This window comes from Lagenorhynchus albirostris, chromosome 12 (assembly GCF_949774975.1).
Source record: "Lagenorhynchus albirostris chromosome 12, mLagAlb1.1, whole genome shotgun sequence".
In the NCBI taxonomy this organism is placed as follows: domain Eukaryota; kingdom Metazoa; phylum Chordata; class Mammalia; order Artiodactyla; family Delphinidae; genus Lagenorhynchus; species Lagenorhynchus albirostris.
In genome coordinates this window covers 70610790-70630218 of record NC_083106.1, presented here as the reverse complement: position 1 = coordinate 70630218, position 19429 = coordinate 70610790, and the positions used below count along the sequence as shown (strand labels likewise).

The following is a 19429-nucleotide window of genomic DNA, read 5'->3' as shown; positions in this document are numbered from 1 at the left end:
ACCCATTGTGATTAATGTTTATTCTATTAAAAATAATTTTGTAAATTAGTATCCATTCTATAAAAAGTCTTAGTCATAATGTTTGAATAAAATTAAAATATTTTATTATTATGTTGTTTAAAGACAAACTCTCAAAATGACATCTAATTTCTGTATATCGCCTTCTCAGCAGCCTGAAATGGGCCTGTGATAACATGAGGTTATCAAGAGACACGAAGTAAAATTTTACATGTAAGAATAGAAGGAACTGATATATAAGCACCCTTTTTCTCAAGGAGACCTTGAGCCCAGCCTTATTATGTTGATTAGAGAAATATTTACCCCCAAATTGTAACACGTCCAGCTCTTTACTTTTTTGATATACACAACATCAGATGGGAACACTGGGAAGAGTGTGCATCAGGAATTAATCGAACAGTGAAATAATCTTCTGCCCTGAGTGTTTAGGTATAATTGATCTTCTCACAGAAAGAAATTAGGCAAATTTTGCTAGATTACATTGATAATTACAGTTGAACCATGGGAAAATCATATCAAATACAAAAAATAAAACTTGTGTAGCAGCAAAAGTTTCAAGCAATTCTATCCTTCCTTAAAGGCCACCAACATCAATAAACCCATGGAAATATACATGAACATGCTTTAATGTATATGTAGTTTATTAAGCTAATCTTTACCTTTTGTTTCCCACATTGATTTTTTAACAAATTCTGATTATAAACTGTATGGATCTAAGCTCGAGAGACAGTATTTTGCAAGATTATTTTGGTCTTGGAATTTAAATATGACAATTATCACTCCTGTGAATAAATGAAATTTGAAGAATAATGCTTGGACTGGAGTGCTTTTGAAACTATGTGTATAAAGTGTCTGTTCTTGTGCTATATTCTGAAAATGGCAAAAACAGCAAAAACATGGCATGAATGTCCCACGTCCACAGCATTTTATGCTTTGCTGGTGAGCTTCAGAACCCTTCCCACAAAACACTTCAGTCAGCCCTAGCAATCAGTTAGTTGACAAGCAAGATAAGAACCCATCTGTCACCCTGACAAAGGAATGTAATAAAATGTCATAATTTCCACTATGAGTCAATCGTTGGATTTCATAAGAGAAGACACCAATTTACAGATAACCTCAGGAACAACAACTGTATGGTTACACAGTTATTGTGATTATGTATAAAGAGACATCCTTAAGACACAATTTATAAACTTTATAAAATTAATTATACTTTGTTTTCTTTTTTCCTTGTACTGAAATCATTTTGACACAGTAAGAAAAGTCAGGGTTTATCGTTTACACACTAAGAACAATGGACAGACTTTTCTAAGGGCTTTTTTCTACAGTTCAATACAGAGGAAGCACTTTCTCACAATCAAGGACAGCCATGAGGTGAGATGGAGGCACAGACCACCTTGCAAAGCTGTGAGCTCATTATCCATGAAACTTTTATTTGGACACAGGATGATCTTCTGATTGAAAAGCAAGAGTGCAGAGCACAGCTCTGGGTGAGAAGCAGGATGAAATGTCTTCCAAGGCCACTTCCAACCCTAATAACCTGTGACTCTGTGGCAGAATGTCTTGCCAGATTATGAACTCTACTGTTTACTCCAGATACATGTGTTAATATCACTTACCTCTGCAACTTTGAGAAATTCAGACACTCGTGTCATCCTAGTTAGAAATCGTTTGTAAATTTCTAGAGCATCTTTACATTGTCCTTTCTTCATTTCAAAAAACTTTTCTAGAAGAGATAGATAAGCATTTCGGAAAGTGTATTATATTCAATCTTCTTCTAAGCTTACATTGATACTATTACTTAACAACTTTAATGTCTGAATCAAAACACTTGGCACTAAAACTTATGGGAAATATTAAAAACACCTAAACAAGTGAGGTCTGAGTAGTTTAGGAAAGGTGTTATGTTCTAAGGTGTCTCACATGAAACAATTTAAATAATGAAAATACAGTTAAAGTAGAAGAATATATTAATTGTCATAACAGGTATACTTCATGATACATATAGCGTAATATTCTGTTTCAGAAAATAGTATCAAATTCTTGCTGATAACAATCTCAAAAGTTAAAACTGCACCCTACATCATCCTTATTTTCTTAATAGTTCACTGTAAAGCAATAATCTATATATTATAAAGCAATAATCTATAAACTTCTCTGAATTAAAGAATTCTTTAAATTGTCTACACTCCATATAAGTGATACTTGCTTTTACTGGTCATCAACTATTTCTTTCAAACATTATGTCTTTTTGTTATAAAATAGTGGAGTTTCGTCCCTTCTAGTCTATAATTGTATCGTCTTTCTCAACTTTTAGCTTTCTAGACAGAAAAACAAAGGGTCCTTTTGCTGCTCTCTTCTGCCTCCCAAGACTAGAATTATGAATTATAATTGTAGTATGAGAGTGTATTTTCTCAACTTTTAGCTTTCTAGACAGAAAAACAAAGGGTCCTTTTGCTGCTCTCTTCTGCTTCCAAGACTAGAATTATGAATTATAATTGTAGTATGAGAGTGTATTTTCTCCATACATGTTTTGAAGGAAACTAGCATTTTAACAGTGCTTTCCCCAGCCAGTCATTCATCCATTCATTCAGTCAAAAATTACTAACATTGCGGATGGAGACACAGTCGGCCAGTGTCTACAATAGCTCCCTGGCAACGCTGGATCATAACTGATGGCTCAGTATCTTCATTATTTCATATTTGCACATGGTTAAACATATGCTATTTTTATGCTCTCTCACATTTGAAAGTTCTGGTTTTCATTCGGCATGTAATTTTACTACCTCAAAAGTATTTTTAATTTTCTCATGAAAGGTTTAATAATATATAATTACACAAAGAACTAATTATTGAGGGTAGCTACTCATTACCTTCTGTTGACAGTTTTTTGGTAATTTTACTTTTAACATGGACCTCCCCTGTAGGGTATTCGAGGGAAGCAAAAAGATCAAGAAAACAAACACATAATGTATTCTAGTTGTTAGGATTTGAGAGGTAAGTGGGTCTTTTAAAAAATGGCCAAATTTAAGTATACTTTCTTTGTCCACCCACCCTGTCTTCTAAGCTAGAGACAGAAATATGGTGTTATAGGGGAACAGATCTTTTCAGTTTAAACCTTTGAAAATTAGGACTTATTCTGGTAAAACACACCTTTCTTGCTTTTTAAACAATCTTCACATAAACAATTTCTTCCAAGTGTCTAAATTACTTTTCTTTACTATAAGTTTATTTCTTTGAATCAGATCTTCAGTGATTACACAAAAAGAGAAATCAAACTGAATAATCTCAATCTCCTCTTAGAACCAATGCATCAAAATCTTAAGCAGTGTTTTTTTGTCTCCTCTGGATGCTTTTTAAGTTGTTTGTATCTTTTGTGGTAATTTAGGATTCAGCAACAAAAGAGTTTTCAATAATGATGGTTTTAGGTTATAATCTCCTAAGTGTTTCTGTAACAGTGGTAATGACACAGAAAAGGAACATGTACTGATCAGTGCAAAGCTGTAAAGTTCCCTCACCCGCTTAAGAGACCAGAGAAATTAACACTTTTAACAGAGGGGATGCGACTCAGAAATGAGTCTCTTTCTTTCATAATAAAGATAACATGTTGATTTTCAGTATCTGAAATGATCAAATATTGACATTTGTAATGTGAATCTTTATAAAGTATTGATAAATTCCCTTGTCATATTAGTACTGGCTTTTGCAGAATAACCGTCCAAGGAAAAGAACCAGATGAAAAGGTATCTCATCCCTGTGAAACAAACTGAGACCTTGCATGTAAACTATTACTAACGACCACTAGTCAGTAAGGGAAGCATCTTCTTATTCATGCGTCAGAGTTTCATTACAGTGATAAAATGTTTGCTAAGATTTGCACCACTGTTGATTCCAACATTAGATGTAGAGAACTGGTCATGAAGTCCTTGACTAAGACTCACCCATGATATATTTATAAAGTTAATTCCTAGTGCTTAGTTAGTAAACAAACAAAAAACAGACCTGTCTCAAAACACTTGGGATACTGCGTATACTTCTCTTCTAGAGTGTTACTTTTACAAGAGCAATTTGACAATGCTGAATGAAGGCCACTCAACACCACAGTGTCGTGAGGCCAGAATGTACAACTACCACTTTTGAAAGGTGAGGTCACTAATATGAAAAGGTACAACTCTTCTCCTTTTCTGCTCCTAATCTTAGGCAAGAGACTCTCTTTTTCAAATTAAATGAAATAAAAAAATACATGGAATGTTTATTATTTTAATATAAGGAGAAAATGCATGCTTAATACACTCCATCTGTAAAGTCAACATAAAGTAAAGCAGAGCAGCATTTAAGGAGTGTTCAAGACAATAACAGAGGAGAGTCACATGACTTAACATCTTTAATTGCTAAATCAATGGTAAAGGCATTAAGTCCAGTGTTCATGAAGCAGAAGTGGGGATGAAGCAGGGGTACACTGGGGAGAGAGGATGAGAATGAATCAACAGAACTTCATTTCTGACTGGCACAGATTTTAGTCAGTGGGAAACTCAAAGCTTGAGGTAAGAACACAATATTTAAATTTAAGTGTCGACAAATAAGCAGACGTGCAAAACTGAAGCTCAGGAGGAAGGGAAGGACTGAAAGCATAGATGTGAGACTCCTCATAATGGAAACGATAAGTTTCCCAGTGAAGAATACACAGAGAAAGCAAAACAGCAGATGGCTGGACGTGAACTTTAGCAAAAGCTCACATTTATGAGTTGTAAAGAAGATTAAGGTCAGCCAGCAAAAGCAAATGGAAAAGTCTACCTTACTTGGCTTGCCACCGAACTCCCTCACCTGAAATAAAGGTGACGTGGTTTTGAACTGCACACCACGGGCAGGAATCTCTCCCCAGGAAAGGCAAAACCTCCCAGGGCACTGTATTCGACGTTGGTGACTGGCTCACCCAATTCCATTCTATCTTTTTCTAGACTCATGAGAAGCCAGGGATCTGGATGCAGATTTAGTTCCGCACATTAGACAGACCCGTGGGCGATCTGGAAGGTGAAACTGAGGCCAAAGCAGCAGGCTTCCTGTACCTGAACAGCTGTTTCCTATGGCAAGTGATAAGATCCTTGGAGGGTGAGCTGCCTTTCACAGCATTTCACTGTCACCCTCCAGCTTTCCTGGGCTTTAGGGAATAACTGTCACAGTCACAGCCACTTGATCTGACTCCCTGGATTATAGCTTCAGGTGTCCGTTCTCCAGCTCCCTAGTGCTGTAAGGCAGCCGAGATTGTTTCAGCATACTTTCAAGTAGTGGCCTCACGAGCAGTAGCTTCCCTAGAGCACAAGAACTGGTTACTTCAGGAGCATCTCAGGAGGCCGAGACCAGGACCAGTTCCTGTAGGCTTCCCATAATTAAATGAACACCTAACCCCTTGTTTTGAATCCCTTTCTACTTAGAATACGTGGAGTGGTTTCTGTTTCTTGCATAGATGCAGTATTTGGTGGCTGAAGAGGCTGTAGAAATCAGACCCTCGAAAACGTCAAAGGGAGGAATCTGGGATTAGATAGATAACCTGAATGAATGTGAAGGCAGTGATGACCACCTGCAACTAGTGGAGAATGGGATTCTCGGAATCTGTGCGGCACAGGAGCAGAATAATGACTTAAATTAGGACCTATGGTTTTCTGAAATAAGCACCTAGAATGGAGCTTATCAGAATAAGCAGCTGCTGGGACAGACCATGACGAGAACAAGGCAGATGGAACTGTGGGGTGGACGGCTGCTCCCGGCTCCACTGGAGAGCTTAAAAAGGAAAATGACAACACAGGATTTAAAATGACTGGCTCAAGGCTCCAGTCAGACTGTGGTACTCCAAGCTGCCCTAAAATAATCTTATCCTTACAGACACAGGGCTGTCATCGCCAAAGTCAGAGAGTCTAATCTTGTGAGTTGCTGAATTATAATGTATGTGGGCAAGTTAAATTTCCAGCTTCAACAGGGTCTTGTTGTGAAAGTTAGGACTCTTATTGAAAGAGAAAACTGGAAAGGAAAGTACTTGGGTAGATTCAAACCAAAATGAGCTACCCTTGTTGGAAAAGGCTTTTCTTTCTCAGTCTGAAGAGGCTGGTCCTGCGTTGCTTGGAGATCCTGTAATCAACCCACCTTCCACGAGGGAATAAAAATTCTCCTTGTGCTCTGTCCCTCTACTTCTTACTCCCTTCCCCTTGCCAACTGCTTCAATACCTAGAATGAGATTTAGAACCCAGCAATCCAGCATGTCCTCAGGAGACAGGTACAAAGCCTGACTCAAGAGGAAAAAAACACACATGCTAAAAGAAGTGCAAGACTGTGCAAATTCATGTCGGCAGTCGGGATGCCAGATAAAATACAAGACACTGAGTTAAATTTTAATTGTAAAAAATAATTTTTAGCATAAGTAGGTCCCAGATATTCCATGGGACTTACTAATACTAAAAAAGTTGTTCATGTTGATCTGAATACAAATTGAACGAGACGTCCTGTATTTTTTTCCTCCTGAATCGGGCAATCCTAATTGATAAAAATCTAGATAATTCAAATAAATTCTAAAGGTTCTGAGCAGTAAAGAAGGACCATTACGTTCGTTTTTCTGATGTCACTGATAATTCATCAGTTTGCGTGAACATGCCAAGAAGCACCGATTGAAAATGCTGGCCTGTATAGCCAGGAGGTAGAAGCAACCTAAGTGTCCATCGACCGATGAATAGATCAAGATGTGGCACATATATACAACGGAATATTACTCAGCCATAAAAAGAAACGAAATTGAGTTATTTGTAGTGAGGTGGATGGACCTAGAGTCTGTCATACAGAGTGAAGTAAGTCAGAAAGAGAAAAACAAATACTGTATGCTAACACATACATATGGAATCTAAGAAAAAAAGGTTCTGATGAACCTAGGGGCAGGACAGGAATAAAGACACAGATGTAGAGAATGGACTTGAGGACACAGGGAGTGGGAAGGGTAAGCTGGGACAAAGTGAGAGAGTAGCATGGACATATCTACACTATCAAATGTAAAATAGATAGCTAGTGGGAAGGAGCCGCATAACACAAGGAGATCAGCTCGGTGCTTTGTGACCACCTAGAGGGGTGGGATAGGGAGGGTGGGAGGGAAACACAAGAGGGAGGAGATACGGAGATATATGCATATGTATAGCTGATTCACTTTGTTATAAAGCAGAAACTAACACACCATTGTAAAGCAATTATACTCCAATAAAGATCTTAAAAAAAAAAAAATGCTGGCCTGAACATCCGGAAGTGGATCTAACACAGTGGTTCCCAAACTGTAGTCCCCCAAACCCAGCACCATCCAGGCCCTCACTAGATATGCAAATTCTCAGGCCCTACCCAAGACCTACTGAATTAGAAACTCTGAGTTAGTATCCAGCAACCTCAATTTTAATAAGCCCTCCAGATATTCTTGAGTAAGAGCCTTGAAACACAGCCAAAAGCATCTATTCCTACTCTTCTGCAAAGGGACATTTACCAGAGTGACTACACACATGGGAAAGGGGACATACCCAGAATTTTCAGGGACACAGACTCTAAGCCGATGCTAGTCTCTGGGGATCCAAAATGTCACTATATTTTCTACCGATCTGAGTGGAGGCTTTCTGGGGGTTAGGAGATTAAAAAAAAATTAGATCCAGTGGATGCATGAAACTATCCGTGGTTATTTCCCCAGTTTCCTGAATACATAGATGAAATACTTTGAAATACACAGAAATACTTTAAACCTAGCAGGATCCCCACATCGGTTTCATGATCTCTACAAAGATACAGGGTAGCAATTCCATCATATTCCCAGTTAACTTGCATACCTGGTTTGTGCAAAAGATGAGTGAATCTTAGAGATGAACTGTAGGTTACTGGAAACTTATCAGGTGATGATTCTTACTTGCAGAGATCCAGATGTGTCCTCCTTTCCAGCATAAAATCAGCACAGTTGCTGACATGTGATAAGCATCTATCAAACTAGCAAGTTCTTTTCTATCTACCCCAGTAAACACAGCCCATCAGAAGTAGTTTTCTTTCATCTGGCAGGGATGCCAGTACACGGTCACCGTCTTACGTCAAGTATATTAACCTCTCTGGTTGTCATAATGCCACTGGATATCATTTGATGACATGAGGTTGACTGTGGCTGGTGGGAAAGAATTTCAGGTATGCTAGGTGCCTAGTAAGTCACAGGCAGGTCAAGGGGAAGGAGAGAGAATCTATGAAAGCCCAGGGACCTGCTACATCGATGAAGTTTCTGCGGGTCCAAAGGTCCCCTCCATCTGAAAGACACATTGCTTCACCTTGCACTCTCTGTAAGGAAAATGCAGGCGAAAGTTTTGCCGAGCTTTTTTCGCTTTTGGAGGTAGCATAGACAACGTGTGTATGTGCTGCTCTAAACAGAGTATCGGTGTATGGTGTCAGATGGAAGCAGGGCCCAGCTCAAGGAAGACTCTGCAACTGCTCCAACCTGGGGCCACCCGGGCCTTTGTTCCTGCGGAGCGCAAGGCCCTGCAAGTGTCTACAGCAGATCCAAATGCCGCAGGACGACTGGCACACGCCAACAGGAAAATACAACAGAAGCCTCCAGCGCTTTGGAGCAGGGCCATTTCTTTTTCAGATAGTAACTGATCTCCTTTGGAAAAACTGCTCTAGGCTTGCTTCTAGAGACTGACGTTCTGACCAGAGAATACCAAGTGATCATAAGACCTCAAGCGATATCTTATACACCAAACCATAAAGCTAGACAAGTGCAAGGATATACTCCATCATCAAATGGAGGCGGTGATATAAGCGATCGGCCTCGAGCAGTGCCTGAAAACCCATGTAGGTTGTACGAACAGGTGGCTCACACTCCCAGCATACCTACATCTTCTGGACGGCTACTTCTCCCTCCAATCATGCCTACAGCCTCTGGGGAGATCCCTATGACCAGCTGACAGCGGGAAGAAAATAATCCAAGCTTGGTTTAGAGATGTTTTCTCAGAGTGGCACTAGGTGGAAGTGGTTTGCTGAATCATTATATCCCAGAAAGGGGTGACCTGGTCAGTAGAAAGAAATCTTTTACTGTAGGCCGAACGTCAAGCAGTGTATCTATCTGATTTTCACTTTATGGCAAATGAAAGATAGTGAGATGTATGGAACTACATCAAAATAGGAGCACCTCCAGGGGAGGCATCAGAGGTAGCTGTCAGCACAGTGGAACAGTTATGTATTGTTATGGGACTTATTCCAAGAGGCAAAGCCTAGAACCTGCTCCTTCGGTCATTCCAAAATTTTGTAAGCATCAAAATCCCTGTATGAAATCTCTTTCTGCTGAAAATACCTAGAATGCTTTCCATTCCCTGCACTTAATCTCGACATAAGAACACACACAGAAATGTGACCTGAATGAGCCGTGTACTTAGATTTTTATGAAGTCGGTAGCATCCAAATCTTTGCATTCTGACACAGTCTCTCTTCACAGACACCATTCAGTAGTTCTACCTACCAAGTAAATTAATAACTCCATCATTGTAGCAAGCAAAAAGTTTGATAAGGTCCTTGAAAAGAAGCATAAATGCAGCATTTATGACACCATTTGTTAGTTCATTTGGATGTACCTAGAAACAGATGAAAATTTCATAAGTTAACTGCAGATCATCAAATGACAATTTTTCTCAGAGCATGTTAAGAAGTTTCAAATGATGACTAAGAAATTCATTCATATTCACCAAACGCTGCATAACTCTTTGAGTGACACTACCAAGATCAAAAACTGGATTGCCTATTTTTTTTTGCTTCAATTTAAGTCAATGAAGTTAGTCCTATCAATTACAAGACATATATACATTCTATGTGATTAATGATGCACAGATAAATCAAATCCAACTTTTGAACACCTGGACTCCTGCTGCTTTTACTACGCCATATTACATTCTTCTCCTTCCCCTGTGTAATGATCTCTGTGGAAGGGTTCAGGCTCCAGGGGCCTGCAGTGACTCAGAGAGGAAGCCCAGCAGAGGGAAAACATACCCTAGCCGTCTACCCCTAAAATAATTCTGGAGACTCACAGTATTCACCCACCCAACAAATACTCTAATCACTAGCACCAAGAAGAATGATTTCTCTCCATTTCCCAGTCCTTGCTCACAACTCCTCGTGCTCTGCTCTTTTTCCTTTTCTGACTTCTTTTCTCCTTTAAGTAAGACAGTACCAACATCAACGGTAAGGAAAGCAAAGAAAAATGAATAATAAGGAAAAAAGTTAAGAGAAGCAATTCCATATATACCTAGTGATGTCCTTACTGTCAAATCTGTCAGAAAACAGTAAGATGGTTTGCTGCTTTAAATGAAATTTCACAGGAGTTGGGTGTTGTGACTAGGATAGACGAAACCATAATCTTAACAGAGATTTTAGTTACTAATATTTGAGGAAAATCTTTGTTTTAGGCAACCACCAAAACAGAGGAAAGATAACAATGTGAGTTGAGAATCTTCCTACAGGGCAGAACATTTTATTTTCACAAATCAGGTATGTTTCATTAATTAAAATTTTTAGTTTGAAATAAACTGCAAATCCACATGAAACTGTGAAAAATATAGAGATTCCCATGTACTACTTACCAGTTTCTCCCAGAGGTAAAATCTTGCAAAATTATAGTACAATGTCACAACCAGGATACTGATATCAATACAATCCACCCATCTTACTCCGATTTCCCGTTTTTACCTGTTGCGTGTATGTTTAGTTCTACATCATCTTATCGCATGTGTAATTTAGTGTATCCACCATCACAGTCAAGATACAGATTTGGTTTTAAGAGACAAGCCACGTTGGTATTGGCAGGAAGAAGGACCATGACGAAACAAAAATAATTCTCTTCCATGGATGGTGCCATTTAAACAGACTGTATAAAACAGGTTCTAATAGCAGGCTGGGGTATTTAGCTGCCTGCACGTATGTTTTGCAGCTACTTTATTCTGTCGAACACAACAGGAGGCCACCATCCTGCTCTGAACATGGGGATCCAAGAATGCACCACTCGTAGTTTCCCATGACTGAAGTAAACACCTGTAAACTTCTCGGACAATCTGGACAACCAAAATCCTCTATTCCTCACTGACAGCCTAAACTAAGTGTTCATCTAATTCAACTATATGAGGGAGATCTAAATCTGTCTCCTGAGGAAATTCCTTATCTGTAGCCCACCTTCAAATAAAAGGCAGCATGATTGTGTAAGAAGCATTTTCTGGTGAGGTACGTACGTCGAATTCCAGCAGTGCATCAATCTGTCCCTGTAGTATGGGCATACTCTTCAGTAGTTTCTCAGGAGCCATTATCCTCATGACACCATCAGCCCTACAATTTAACAAAAACCAAAAAGGTAAGACTTACTTGTATGTGGAAAATTTGAGACCACATGCATTGTTCCAAACTGTTTTCCTCCTATTTCCTTGTTAATCTCCTGGGATGATTCTGAGATGTGAAGAGGCTTTGGCTGGGTCCCTTCTCTATACTCCTTCTCACCCACATGCATTCCTTAACCACAAAGGCTGTGCTTTCTATGCACTGCCCTCAGGAAGAAAGCAATGTGTTCTGGATAAAAGAAGCCAGCTGAATTTATGAATGGATTTTTCTAAATCTATAACAGAAATAGTAGTATTAAAAATCTAGGTTTCCTAAACCCCAGTTTGTTTGTTTTTGAGAGAGAGACAGAGAAAACATGTCTTGGAAGTCTTCAAAACCTGTAGGACTGGGAACAGAATTTATACTATTAACCATCAAGTGAAGAAAAAGGCATTCTGATTTGCAGTTTGGTCAAAAAGAGCTGAGTTTAACCAGCTGTAGAGAATGTGACTGGAGGTTAGCACTGAAGGTGCATCGTAGGGGGCACTGAAGCCTGCACCCACCCACAGGCCTCTTAGGGAGCTCCTGTATCCAGAGATGGTCAAGAAGCAGCAGGAGTGAAACAGCTGAGGAAAATGCCCAGGTGACGTGACGGTGCTGATAATGGCAGCTTTCGGTCTCTCCCACCTCAACGGTAGGGAAAGCATCCCAAAGTGCCCTCATGTGCCCACTCGGCGGTGCAGAAGCTTCTAAGAAGGCTGTGGACATCTTGTGGAGAGGTCACAATCCAGCTCGGAACATCAGGCATGGCTGCCCAGGGCCATGTAAGAAGTCAGAGGAAGGCATAGGAACTAGAATCATCTCTAATGAGATGGGGATGAACTCAAACCTTAATTTTATAAAATCTTCACCCACAAGAAACTAGTTTATTTTGAATAGGCAAGTTTATATTTTTCACTACCATGATAAAAAAAAAGTAGTTCAAAGCTAAGTTGAGGTCAGCTATCAGAAAACAGAGTTATATCTCTTTGTGTGAATTCTTGAGACTAAAATATTAAACTTTGTACAATATGTTGCCATTATTTCAAATGAGGAATGGATACAAGATTTGCACAGATCTATAGCTGAACACTTTTGATTAAACTCAAACATCTATTTAGAGGGAAATAAACAGCAATTATGAATTAAACATGCCAGGAGTCTGTATCAATGAGATTTTCCTAATCAATGGTTAGTATTAATAATTAGTTCAGATATGGTGTGTTTTCATGTGTTTGTGTGCGTGCATGTATAACAGTAGGACAGTGTTATCTGTTCTCCAGATTTGTGACAGGTCTCCACACACACATACAGTTCAGTTTCACCTCAATCAAAACACAATGAAATAACTATTGTCGACTACAGCCATGTTCTTTTAAATGAAACTTGTTTAAATTCTCTCCATTTAAAATTATTTGAAGGTATATAACTGTTGAAGAATTTTGAGTTGATTTTAACAAAATAAAATGTACCATGTCAACTCTGAGCAGCAGATCAGATTTTCTGCATGAAAATATAAATAAGTAACATTGCAACCACAAGGCTAACTTGCATAATATTATTGAGTTTTTTTTTTAGGTTATTATAAACTGGGCCTTCGTGATCAAAACTAGTTGGCAATTAACTTAGTTAAGATAAATCAAGTATGTCTCAAAGACTTCTTCTGCTCAAATAAATATGAGAAAGAAAAAACATACCCTTTCTTCACTCTGGCAAAATCAAATGCCATCTGTCTGTAAGAGAAAGCCTTTTCATTCAAATATCTACTATAGCGCCTTATGAAGGTAGACATATCATAACCTGGGGAGAGAGGCAGAGGAGATAAAACTAATTAATAAAATACCTTCAACTGTGCTTTGCTAGCTCCAATTTTTTTTTAAACTCCTCAAATATAAATAATTCTAAGATGAGGTCAGTAAGTGTACCAGACAGGCCTCATTTAAAATCCTACTTCAGGCAAAAATACTTTGGGCATGAGACATTCCAAGACTATTCAATTTAGATATGCTACCATCTTTGTACAGAATGCCTTTTCTGATTTTTCCTTGCATTTTTGTTCACTGTTGCAGATTTAACACATGTAGCTATCTGAGAACTATCCACGTGCTTGGTGTGCTTGCCTTATACGTTACGTGACAACCAGTAAATATGCTGAATGAACAAATGACTGCAGTACAAATTCTATTAATTTACAAAAAAACAATTAAAACTGGATTATTTTTCATTGGCAAAGTACTTTTTCATTTCATTGTCTCTTACACCTTCATTAACAAACAACTGTGGATCTAACATGCCCACTGTTACTTTTTAAGGTAAACACTGAAAAAGACAAGAAATAGAATTAATGTATAATTCATATGCTGAGTTGCATAACAATTAAGTATTTTAAAGCTAATATAAAGTAACTATATAGTTAGGTTTACATTTTTTCCCTTGTATATCCAATGGAGCTATCAGTTAACACGGATTTTTAATTTATAACCTCACTTCAAATATCAAAAAATTCTGCATCAAAAACATTAGCAAGAAAATTATAAAACATAATATTCTCACCATGGGATCCACTTTTGTCCAAAAAATTACTGAGATTGAATAGTGTATTTCTAGAGGCCAAATACTGAATAAATCTCTGAAAAACAAAAGTCAGAACTAAACATCAATATTCTGAAATCACTACTTTAAACAAGTTCTGATACTAAAGACAATTTTCTAAAAACATAAATTCTCACTGTGATCTTTTTTACTCAGTATAAAGTTTCCTAGTCTGCGGGCTTTCTCTGAGGGGGAATAAAAACTGATCAGACCCACTGAAATAGAATTAAATTGTGTGATCTTTCATTTCTGTATATAACAGAAACACTGCAATTTAACAGGATTCGGTAGGTATCCCATATAAAATGGCTAATTTTTAGTTTAGTCAATATTTTCCAAAATTAAACATTTTTATGAAAGCAATTTTCACACAGAGGCACAAAGAATTACTTCCCAATGGGAAAATAATTTTGTTGTTCCTTTCTCCTAATATTTTTGTCCATTAATACATTTACATGTATTTATATACAGATTTAACACTTTGACATCCCTAACAAAATGTCTAACAACATATTTCTGAAAAACAGCTAAACAGTAGATTAAAATTGTACTCCAGATGACTCTGAACCATATACTTCCTCTTATTTTTCTCCTAATTAGTGAAAGCTTAAGAAACTTAAGTCACCACCAGCCTCCCTCCCCTGCCAGAAAAAGAAAAGTTAGGTCTACATGGCTTACCTCATTTCCATGCACCATGAGATGATGCGTAGTGACTAAAGCTTTAAATACAACCACCCAGCTACTGTTTGTTGCCCGCTCAAAGAGCGTGTCCGCCATCTGAGGAATATTAACATTGGTCTCATTGGTAGCCTGGATCAAATCTATGGAAATAGAAGATTTCAGTCAATGACACTAATGATTGCATAAAAAAATTTCATCTCAAATTTTAAACATTTAAACCTGTTGAGTTTATTAGTCCAAAATTGCACTGACAACAGCTAAAAAGATTTTCAAAAATTAAATGTCAGAGAGATTGGTTCAAGATGGTGGAGCAGAAGGATGTGCTCTCACTCCCTCTTGCGAGAGCATGGGAATCAAAACTAACTGCTGAACAATCATCGACAGGAAGACACTGGAACTCACCAAAAAAGATACCCCACATCCAAAGACAAAGGAGAAGCCACAATGAGACGGTAGGAGGGGCGCAATCACAATAAAATCAAATCCCATAACTGCTGGGTGGGTGACTCACAAACTGGAGAACACTTATACCACAGAAGTCCACCCACTGGAATGAAGGTTCTGACCCCACGTCGGGCTTCCCAACCTGGGGGTCTGGCAACGGGAGGAGGAATTCCTAGAGAATCAGACTTTGAAGGCTAGTGGGATTTGATTGCAGGACTTTGACAAGACTGGGGGAAACAGAGACTCCACTCTTGGAGGGCACACACAAAGCAGTGTGCATATCAGGACCCAGGGGGAAGGAGAGTGACCCCATAGGAGACTGAACCAGACCTACCTGCTAGTGTTGGAGGGTCTCCTGCAGAGGCAGGGGGCAGCTGTGGATCACCAAGGGACAAGGACACTGGCAGCAGAAGTTCTGGGAAGTACTCCTTGGTGTGAGCCCTCCCAGAGTCTGCCATTAGCCCCATCAAAGAGCCCCGGTAGGCTCCAGTGCTGGGTCGCTTCAGGCCAAACAAGCAACAGGGAGGGAACCCAGCCCCACCCATCAGCAGTCAGCAGATTAAAGTTTTACTGAGCTCTGCCCACCAGAGCAACACCCAGCTCTACCCACCACCAGTCCCTCCTATCAGGAAACTTGTACAAGCCTCTCAGATAGCCTCATCCACCAGAGGGCAAACAGCAAAGCAAGAAGAACTACAATCCTGCAACCTGTGGAACAAAAACCACATTCACAGAAAGATAGACAAGATGAAAAGGCAGAGGGCTATGTACCAGATGAAGGAACAAGAAAAAATTCCAAAAAACAACTAAATGAAGTAGAGATAGGCAACCTTCCAGAAAAAGAATTCAGAATAATGATAGTGAAGATGATTCAGGACCTCGGAAAAAGAATGGAGGCAAAGATCAAGAAGATGTAAGAAATGTTTAACAAAGACCTAGAAAAATTAAAAAATAAACAAAAAGAGATGAACGATACAATAACTGAAATTAAAAATACACTAGAAGGAATTCAGAGCAGAATAACTGAGGCAGAAGAATGGATAAGTGACCTGGAAGACAGAATGGTGGAATTCACTGCTGCAGAACAGAATAAAGAAAAAAGAATGTAAAGAAATGAAGGCAGCCTAAGAGACCTCTGGGACAACAATAAACAAAACAACATTCGCGTTATAGGGGTCCCAGAAGGAGAAGAGAGAGAGAAAGGACCAGAGAAAATATTTGAAGAGATAAGAGTTGAAAACTTCCTTAACATGGGAAAGGAAATAGCCACCCAGGTCCAGGAAGTGCAGGAAGTCCCATACAAGAAAAACCCAGGTAGAAACATGCCGAGACACATAGTAATCAAATTGGCAAAAATTAAAGACAAAGAAAAATTACTGAGAGCAACAAGGGAAACATGACAAATAACATACAAGGGAATCCCCATAAGGTTAACAGCTGATTTCTCAGCAGAAACTCTACAAGCCAGAAGGGAGTGGCATGATATATTTAAAGTGATGAAAGGGAAGAACCTACAACCAAGATTACTCTACCCAGCAAGGATCTCATTCAGATTCAATGCAGAAATCAAAAGCTTTACAGACAAGCAAAAGCTAAGAGAATTCAGCACCACCAAACCAGCTCTACAACAAATGCTAAAGGAACTTCTCTAAGTGGGAAACACAAGAGAAGAAAAGGACCTACAAAAGCAAACCCAAAACAATTAAGAAAATGGTAATAGGAACATACATATCGATAATAACCCTGAATGTAAATGGATTAAATACCCCAACCAAAAGACACAGACTCGCTAAACAGATAGAAACAGCTCATGCAGCTCAATATTAAAAAAACAAACAACCCAATCCATAAATGGGGAGATGACCTACATAGACATTTCTCCAAAGAAGATATACAGATGGCCAAGAAGCACATGAAAAGCTGCTCAACCACTAGTTATTAGAGAAATGCAAATCAAAAGTACAATGAGGTATCACCTCACAGCAGTTAGAATGGGCATCATCAGATAATCTACTAAAAACAAATGCTGGAGAGGGTGTGGAGAAAAGGGAACCCTCCTGCACTGTTGGTGGGAATGTAAATTGATACAGCCACTATGGAGAACAGTATGGAGGTTCCTTAAAAAACTAAAACTAGAATTACCATATGACCCAGCAATCCCATTACTGGGCATATACCCAGAGAAAACTATAATTAAAAAAGACACATGCACCCCAATGTTCACTGCAGTACTATTTACAATAGCCAGGTCACGGAAGCAAGCTAAATGCCCATAGACAGACGAATGGATAAAGAAGATGTGGTACATATATACAATGGAATATTATTCAGCCATAAAGAGGAACAAAATTGGGTCATTTGTAGAGACAGGGATGAATCTAGAGACTGTCATACAGAGTGAAGTAAGCCAGAAAGAGGAAAACAAATATTGTATATTTGTGGAACGCATATATGTGGAACCTAGAAAAATGGTACAGATGAACCGGTTTGCAGGGCAGAAACTGAGACACAGACGTAGAGAACAAACGTATGGACACCAAGGGGGGAAGTGGCAGGGGGTGGTGGTGGTGCTGCGATGAATTGGGAGATTGGGATGGGCGTGTATACGCTGATGTGTATAAAACTGATGACTAATAAGAACCTGCTGTATAAAAAAATAAATGAAATAAAATTCAAAAAAAATAAATATCTTTCCTTCAAAGAAAATTAAATGTCACATTTTCACACATGGACATATAAATACATTTACCCAATGTACTTATTTTTTCTTGGGCTTCTTTTTTCTATTGAATTCTCTTCTGTATCCTCTTCTGAAGTTTATCCGTTTTCTGGTACCACTGTCATTTTTTAAAATTACAAACTCCCAGGAAAGCTAAACTTTATGTTAATCTTTTTTGTTATCACTCCTAGCACAATGTCTCAAACATGTGGACACTTATTCTATACACCAGCGGTCCCCAACCTTTCTGGCACCAGGGACCGGTTTCATACAAGACAATTTTTCCACAGACTGGGCAGGGGGGTGGTTTCGGGATGATTCAAGCACATTACATTTATTGTGCACTTTATTTCTATTATTATTACATTGTAATATATAGTGAAATAATTATACAACTCACCATAATGCAGCATCAGTGGGAGCCCTGAGCTTGTTTTCACCTGCCACTCACTGATAGGGCTTTGATATGAGTCTGCAAGCAATCGATTTATTATGGTCTCTGTGCAGTCAAACCTCTCTCTAATGATAATCTGTATTTGCAGCCGCTCCCCAGCGCTAGCATCACCTCAGCTCCACCTCAGATCATCGGGCATTAGATTCTCATAAGGTGCGCGCAACCTATATCCCTCGCATGCGCAGTTCACAGTAGGGTTCGCGCTCCTATGAGAATCTAACGCCGCCGCTGATCTGACAGGAAGCGGAGCTCAGGCGGTAATGCGAGCGATGGGGAGAGGTTGTAAATACAGATGAAGCTTCGCTCGCTTGCCTGCCACTCACCTCTTGCTGTGCGGCCCAGGGGGGTTGGGGACTCCTGCTATATACCATCTGAAGGCAATAACATAAGTATGTATAGTATTTTTTGAAATACTATATCGAAAAGCCTGCTTCACTTGGATTTTAATTTTGATGGGTGCTAATAACCCACTTGTCATGTAAGTGGCAGAATGAGAGGGAACAGTAAAAGAAGAAAGAATTCCACTCTGCTCATCAAAGCTTTCACAGAACATCATGCAGGCATTAAATTACTATGATCTGACCTGAGTTTATAAGAGAGTAAATCTTTGTAACACATTCACCATCCGCATCTACATATTAGCTACTATTCCAGGTGTCCCTTGGGGAAAAAAATGTCTATAGTGTCCAAGAGGGGCTGCCGAGAATTCAGAAAAAGTGAGCACTGTCAAAAAGTTAGCTGAGGCAACCAAAGACCATGTCCTAAGGAACAGAAGCAAAGCCACCCTGGCGCAGTGTGGACTTAAGAAAATTCCTTCAACAGACAAGATGACCTTGTCAGGACGAGAAAACTGTGGGAATTCTCTTACAGGCCACACCCGTCCTGCAGAGGATTGCATGTGATACCCAGTGTCTAGGAAATCCCATGCAACAAACGCAAAGACAAACCCACCCTGTTCCTTACTTAAAATCCACACTCATTAATCATTAAGCTCCATGTTTACTTTATGCATTTGTTTACTGTACAATAAACAGAATTTTTAAAATTGATACTCCATCACTGCTCTTAACTCCAAGACTAAAGGGTATCAATAACTGATCTGAATTATAAATGGACCAAACCAGACTTCTTTCTTA

General features: G+C 39.0%; 1 protein-coding gene across 1 annotated transcript in view; it reads right to left on the bottom strand.

Annotated features, from left to right (window-relative positions):
* The window catches only part of SNAP91 (synaptosome associated protein 91), a 153013-nt gene that overhangs the window by 89865 nt on the left and 43719 nt on the right, over positions 1-19429 (bottom strand). Inside the window, exons 2-7 of the mRNA XM_060167275.1 lie at positions 14674-14816; positions 13957-14032; positions 13101-13203; positions 11283-11376; positions 9527-9638; positions 1638-1744 (exon numbers count right to left, since the gene is read on the bottom strand). Of these exons, the coding sequence (XP_060023258.1) occupies positions 1638-1744; positions 9527-9638; positions 11283-11376; positions 13101-13203; positions 13957-14032; positions 14674-14816 (635 nt within the window). The remainder of the gene's footprint in view (positions 1-1637; positions 1745-9526; positions 9639-11282; positions 11377-13100; positions 13204-13956; positions 14033-14673; positions 14817-19429) is intronic.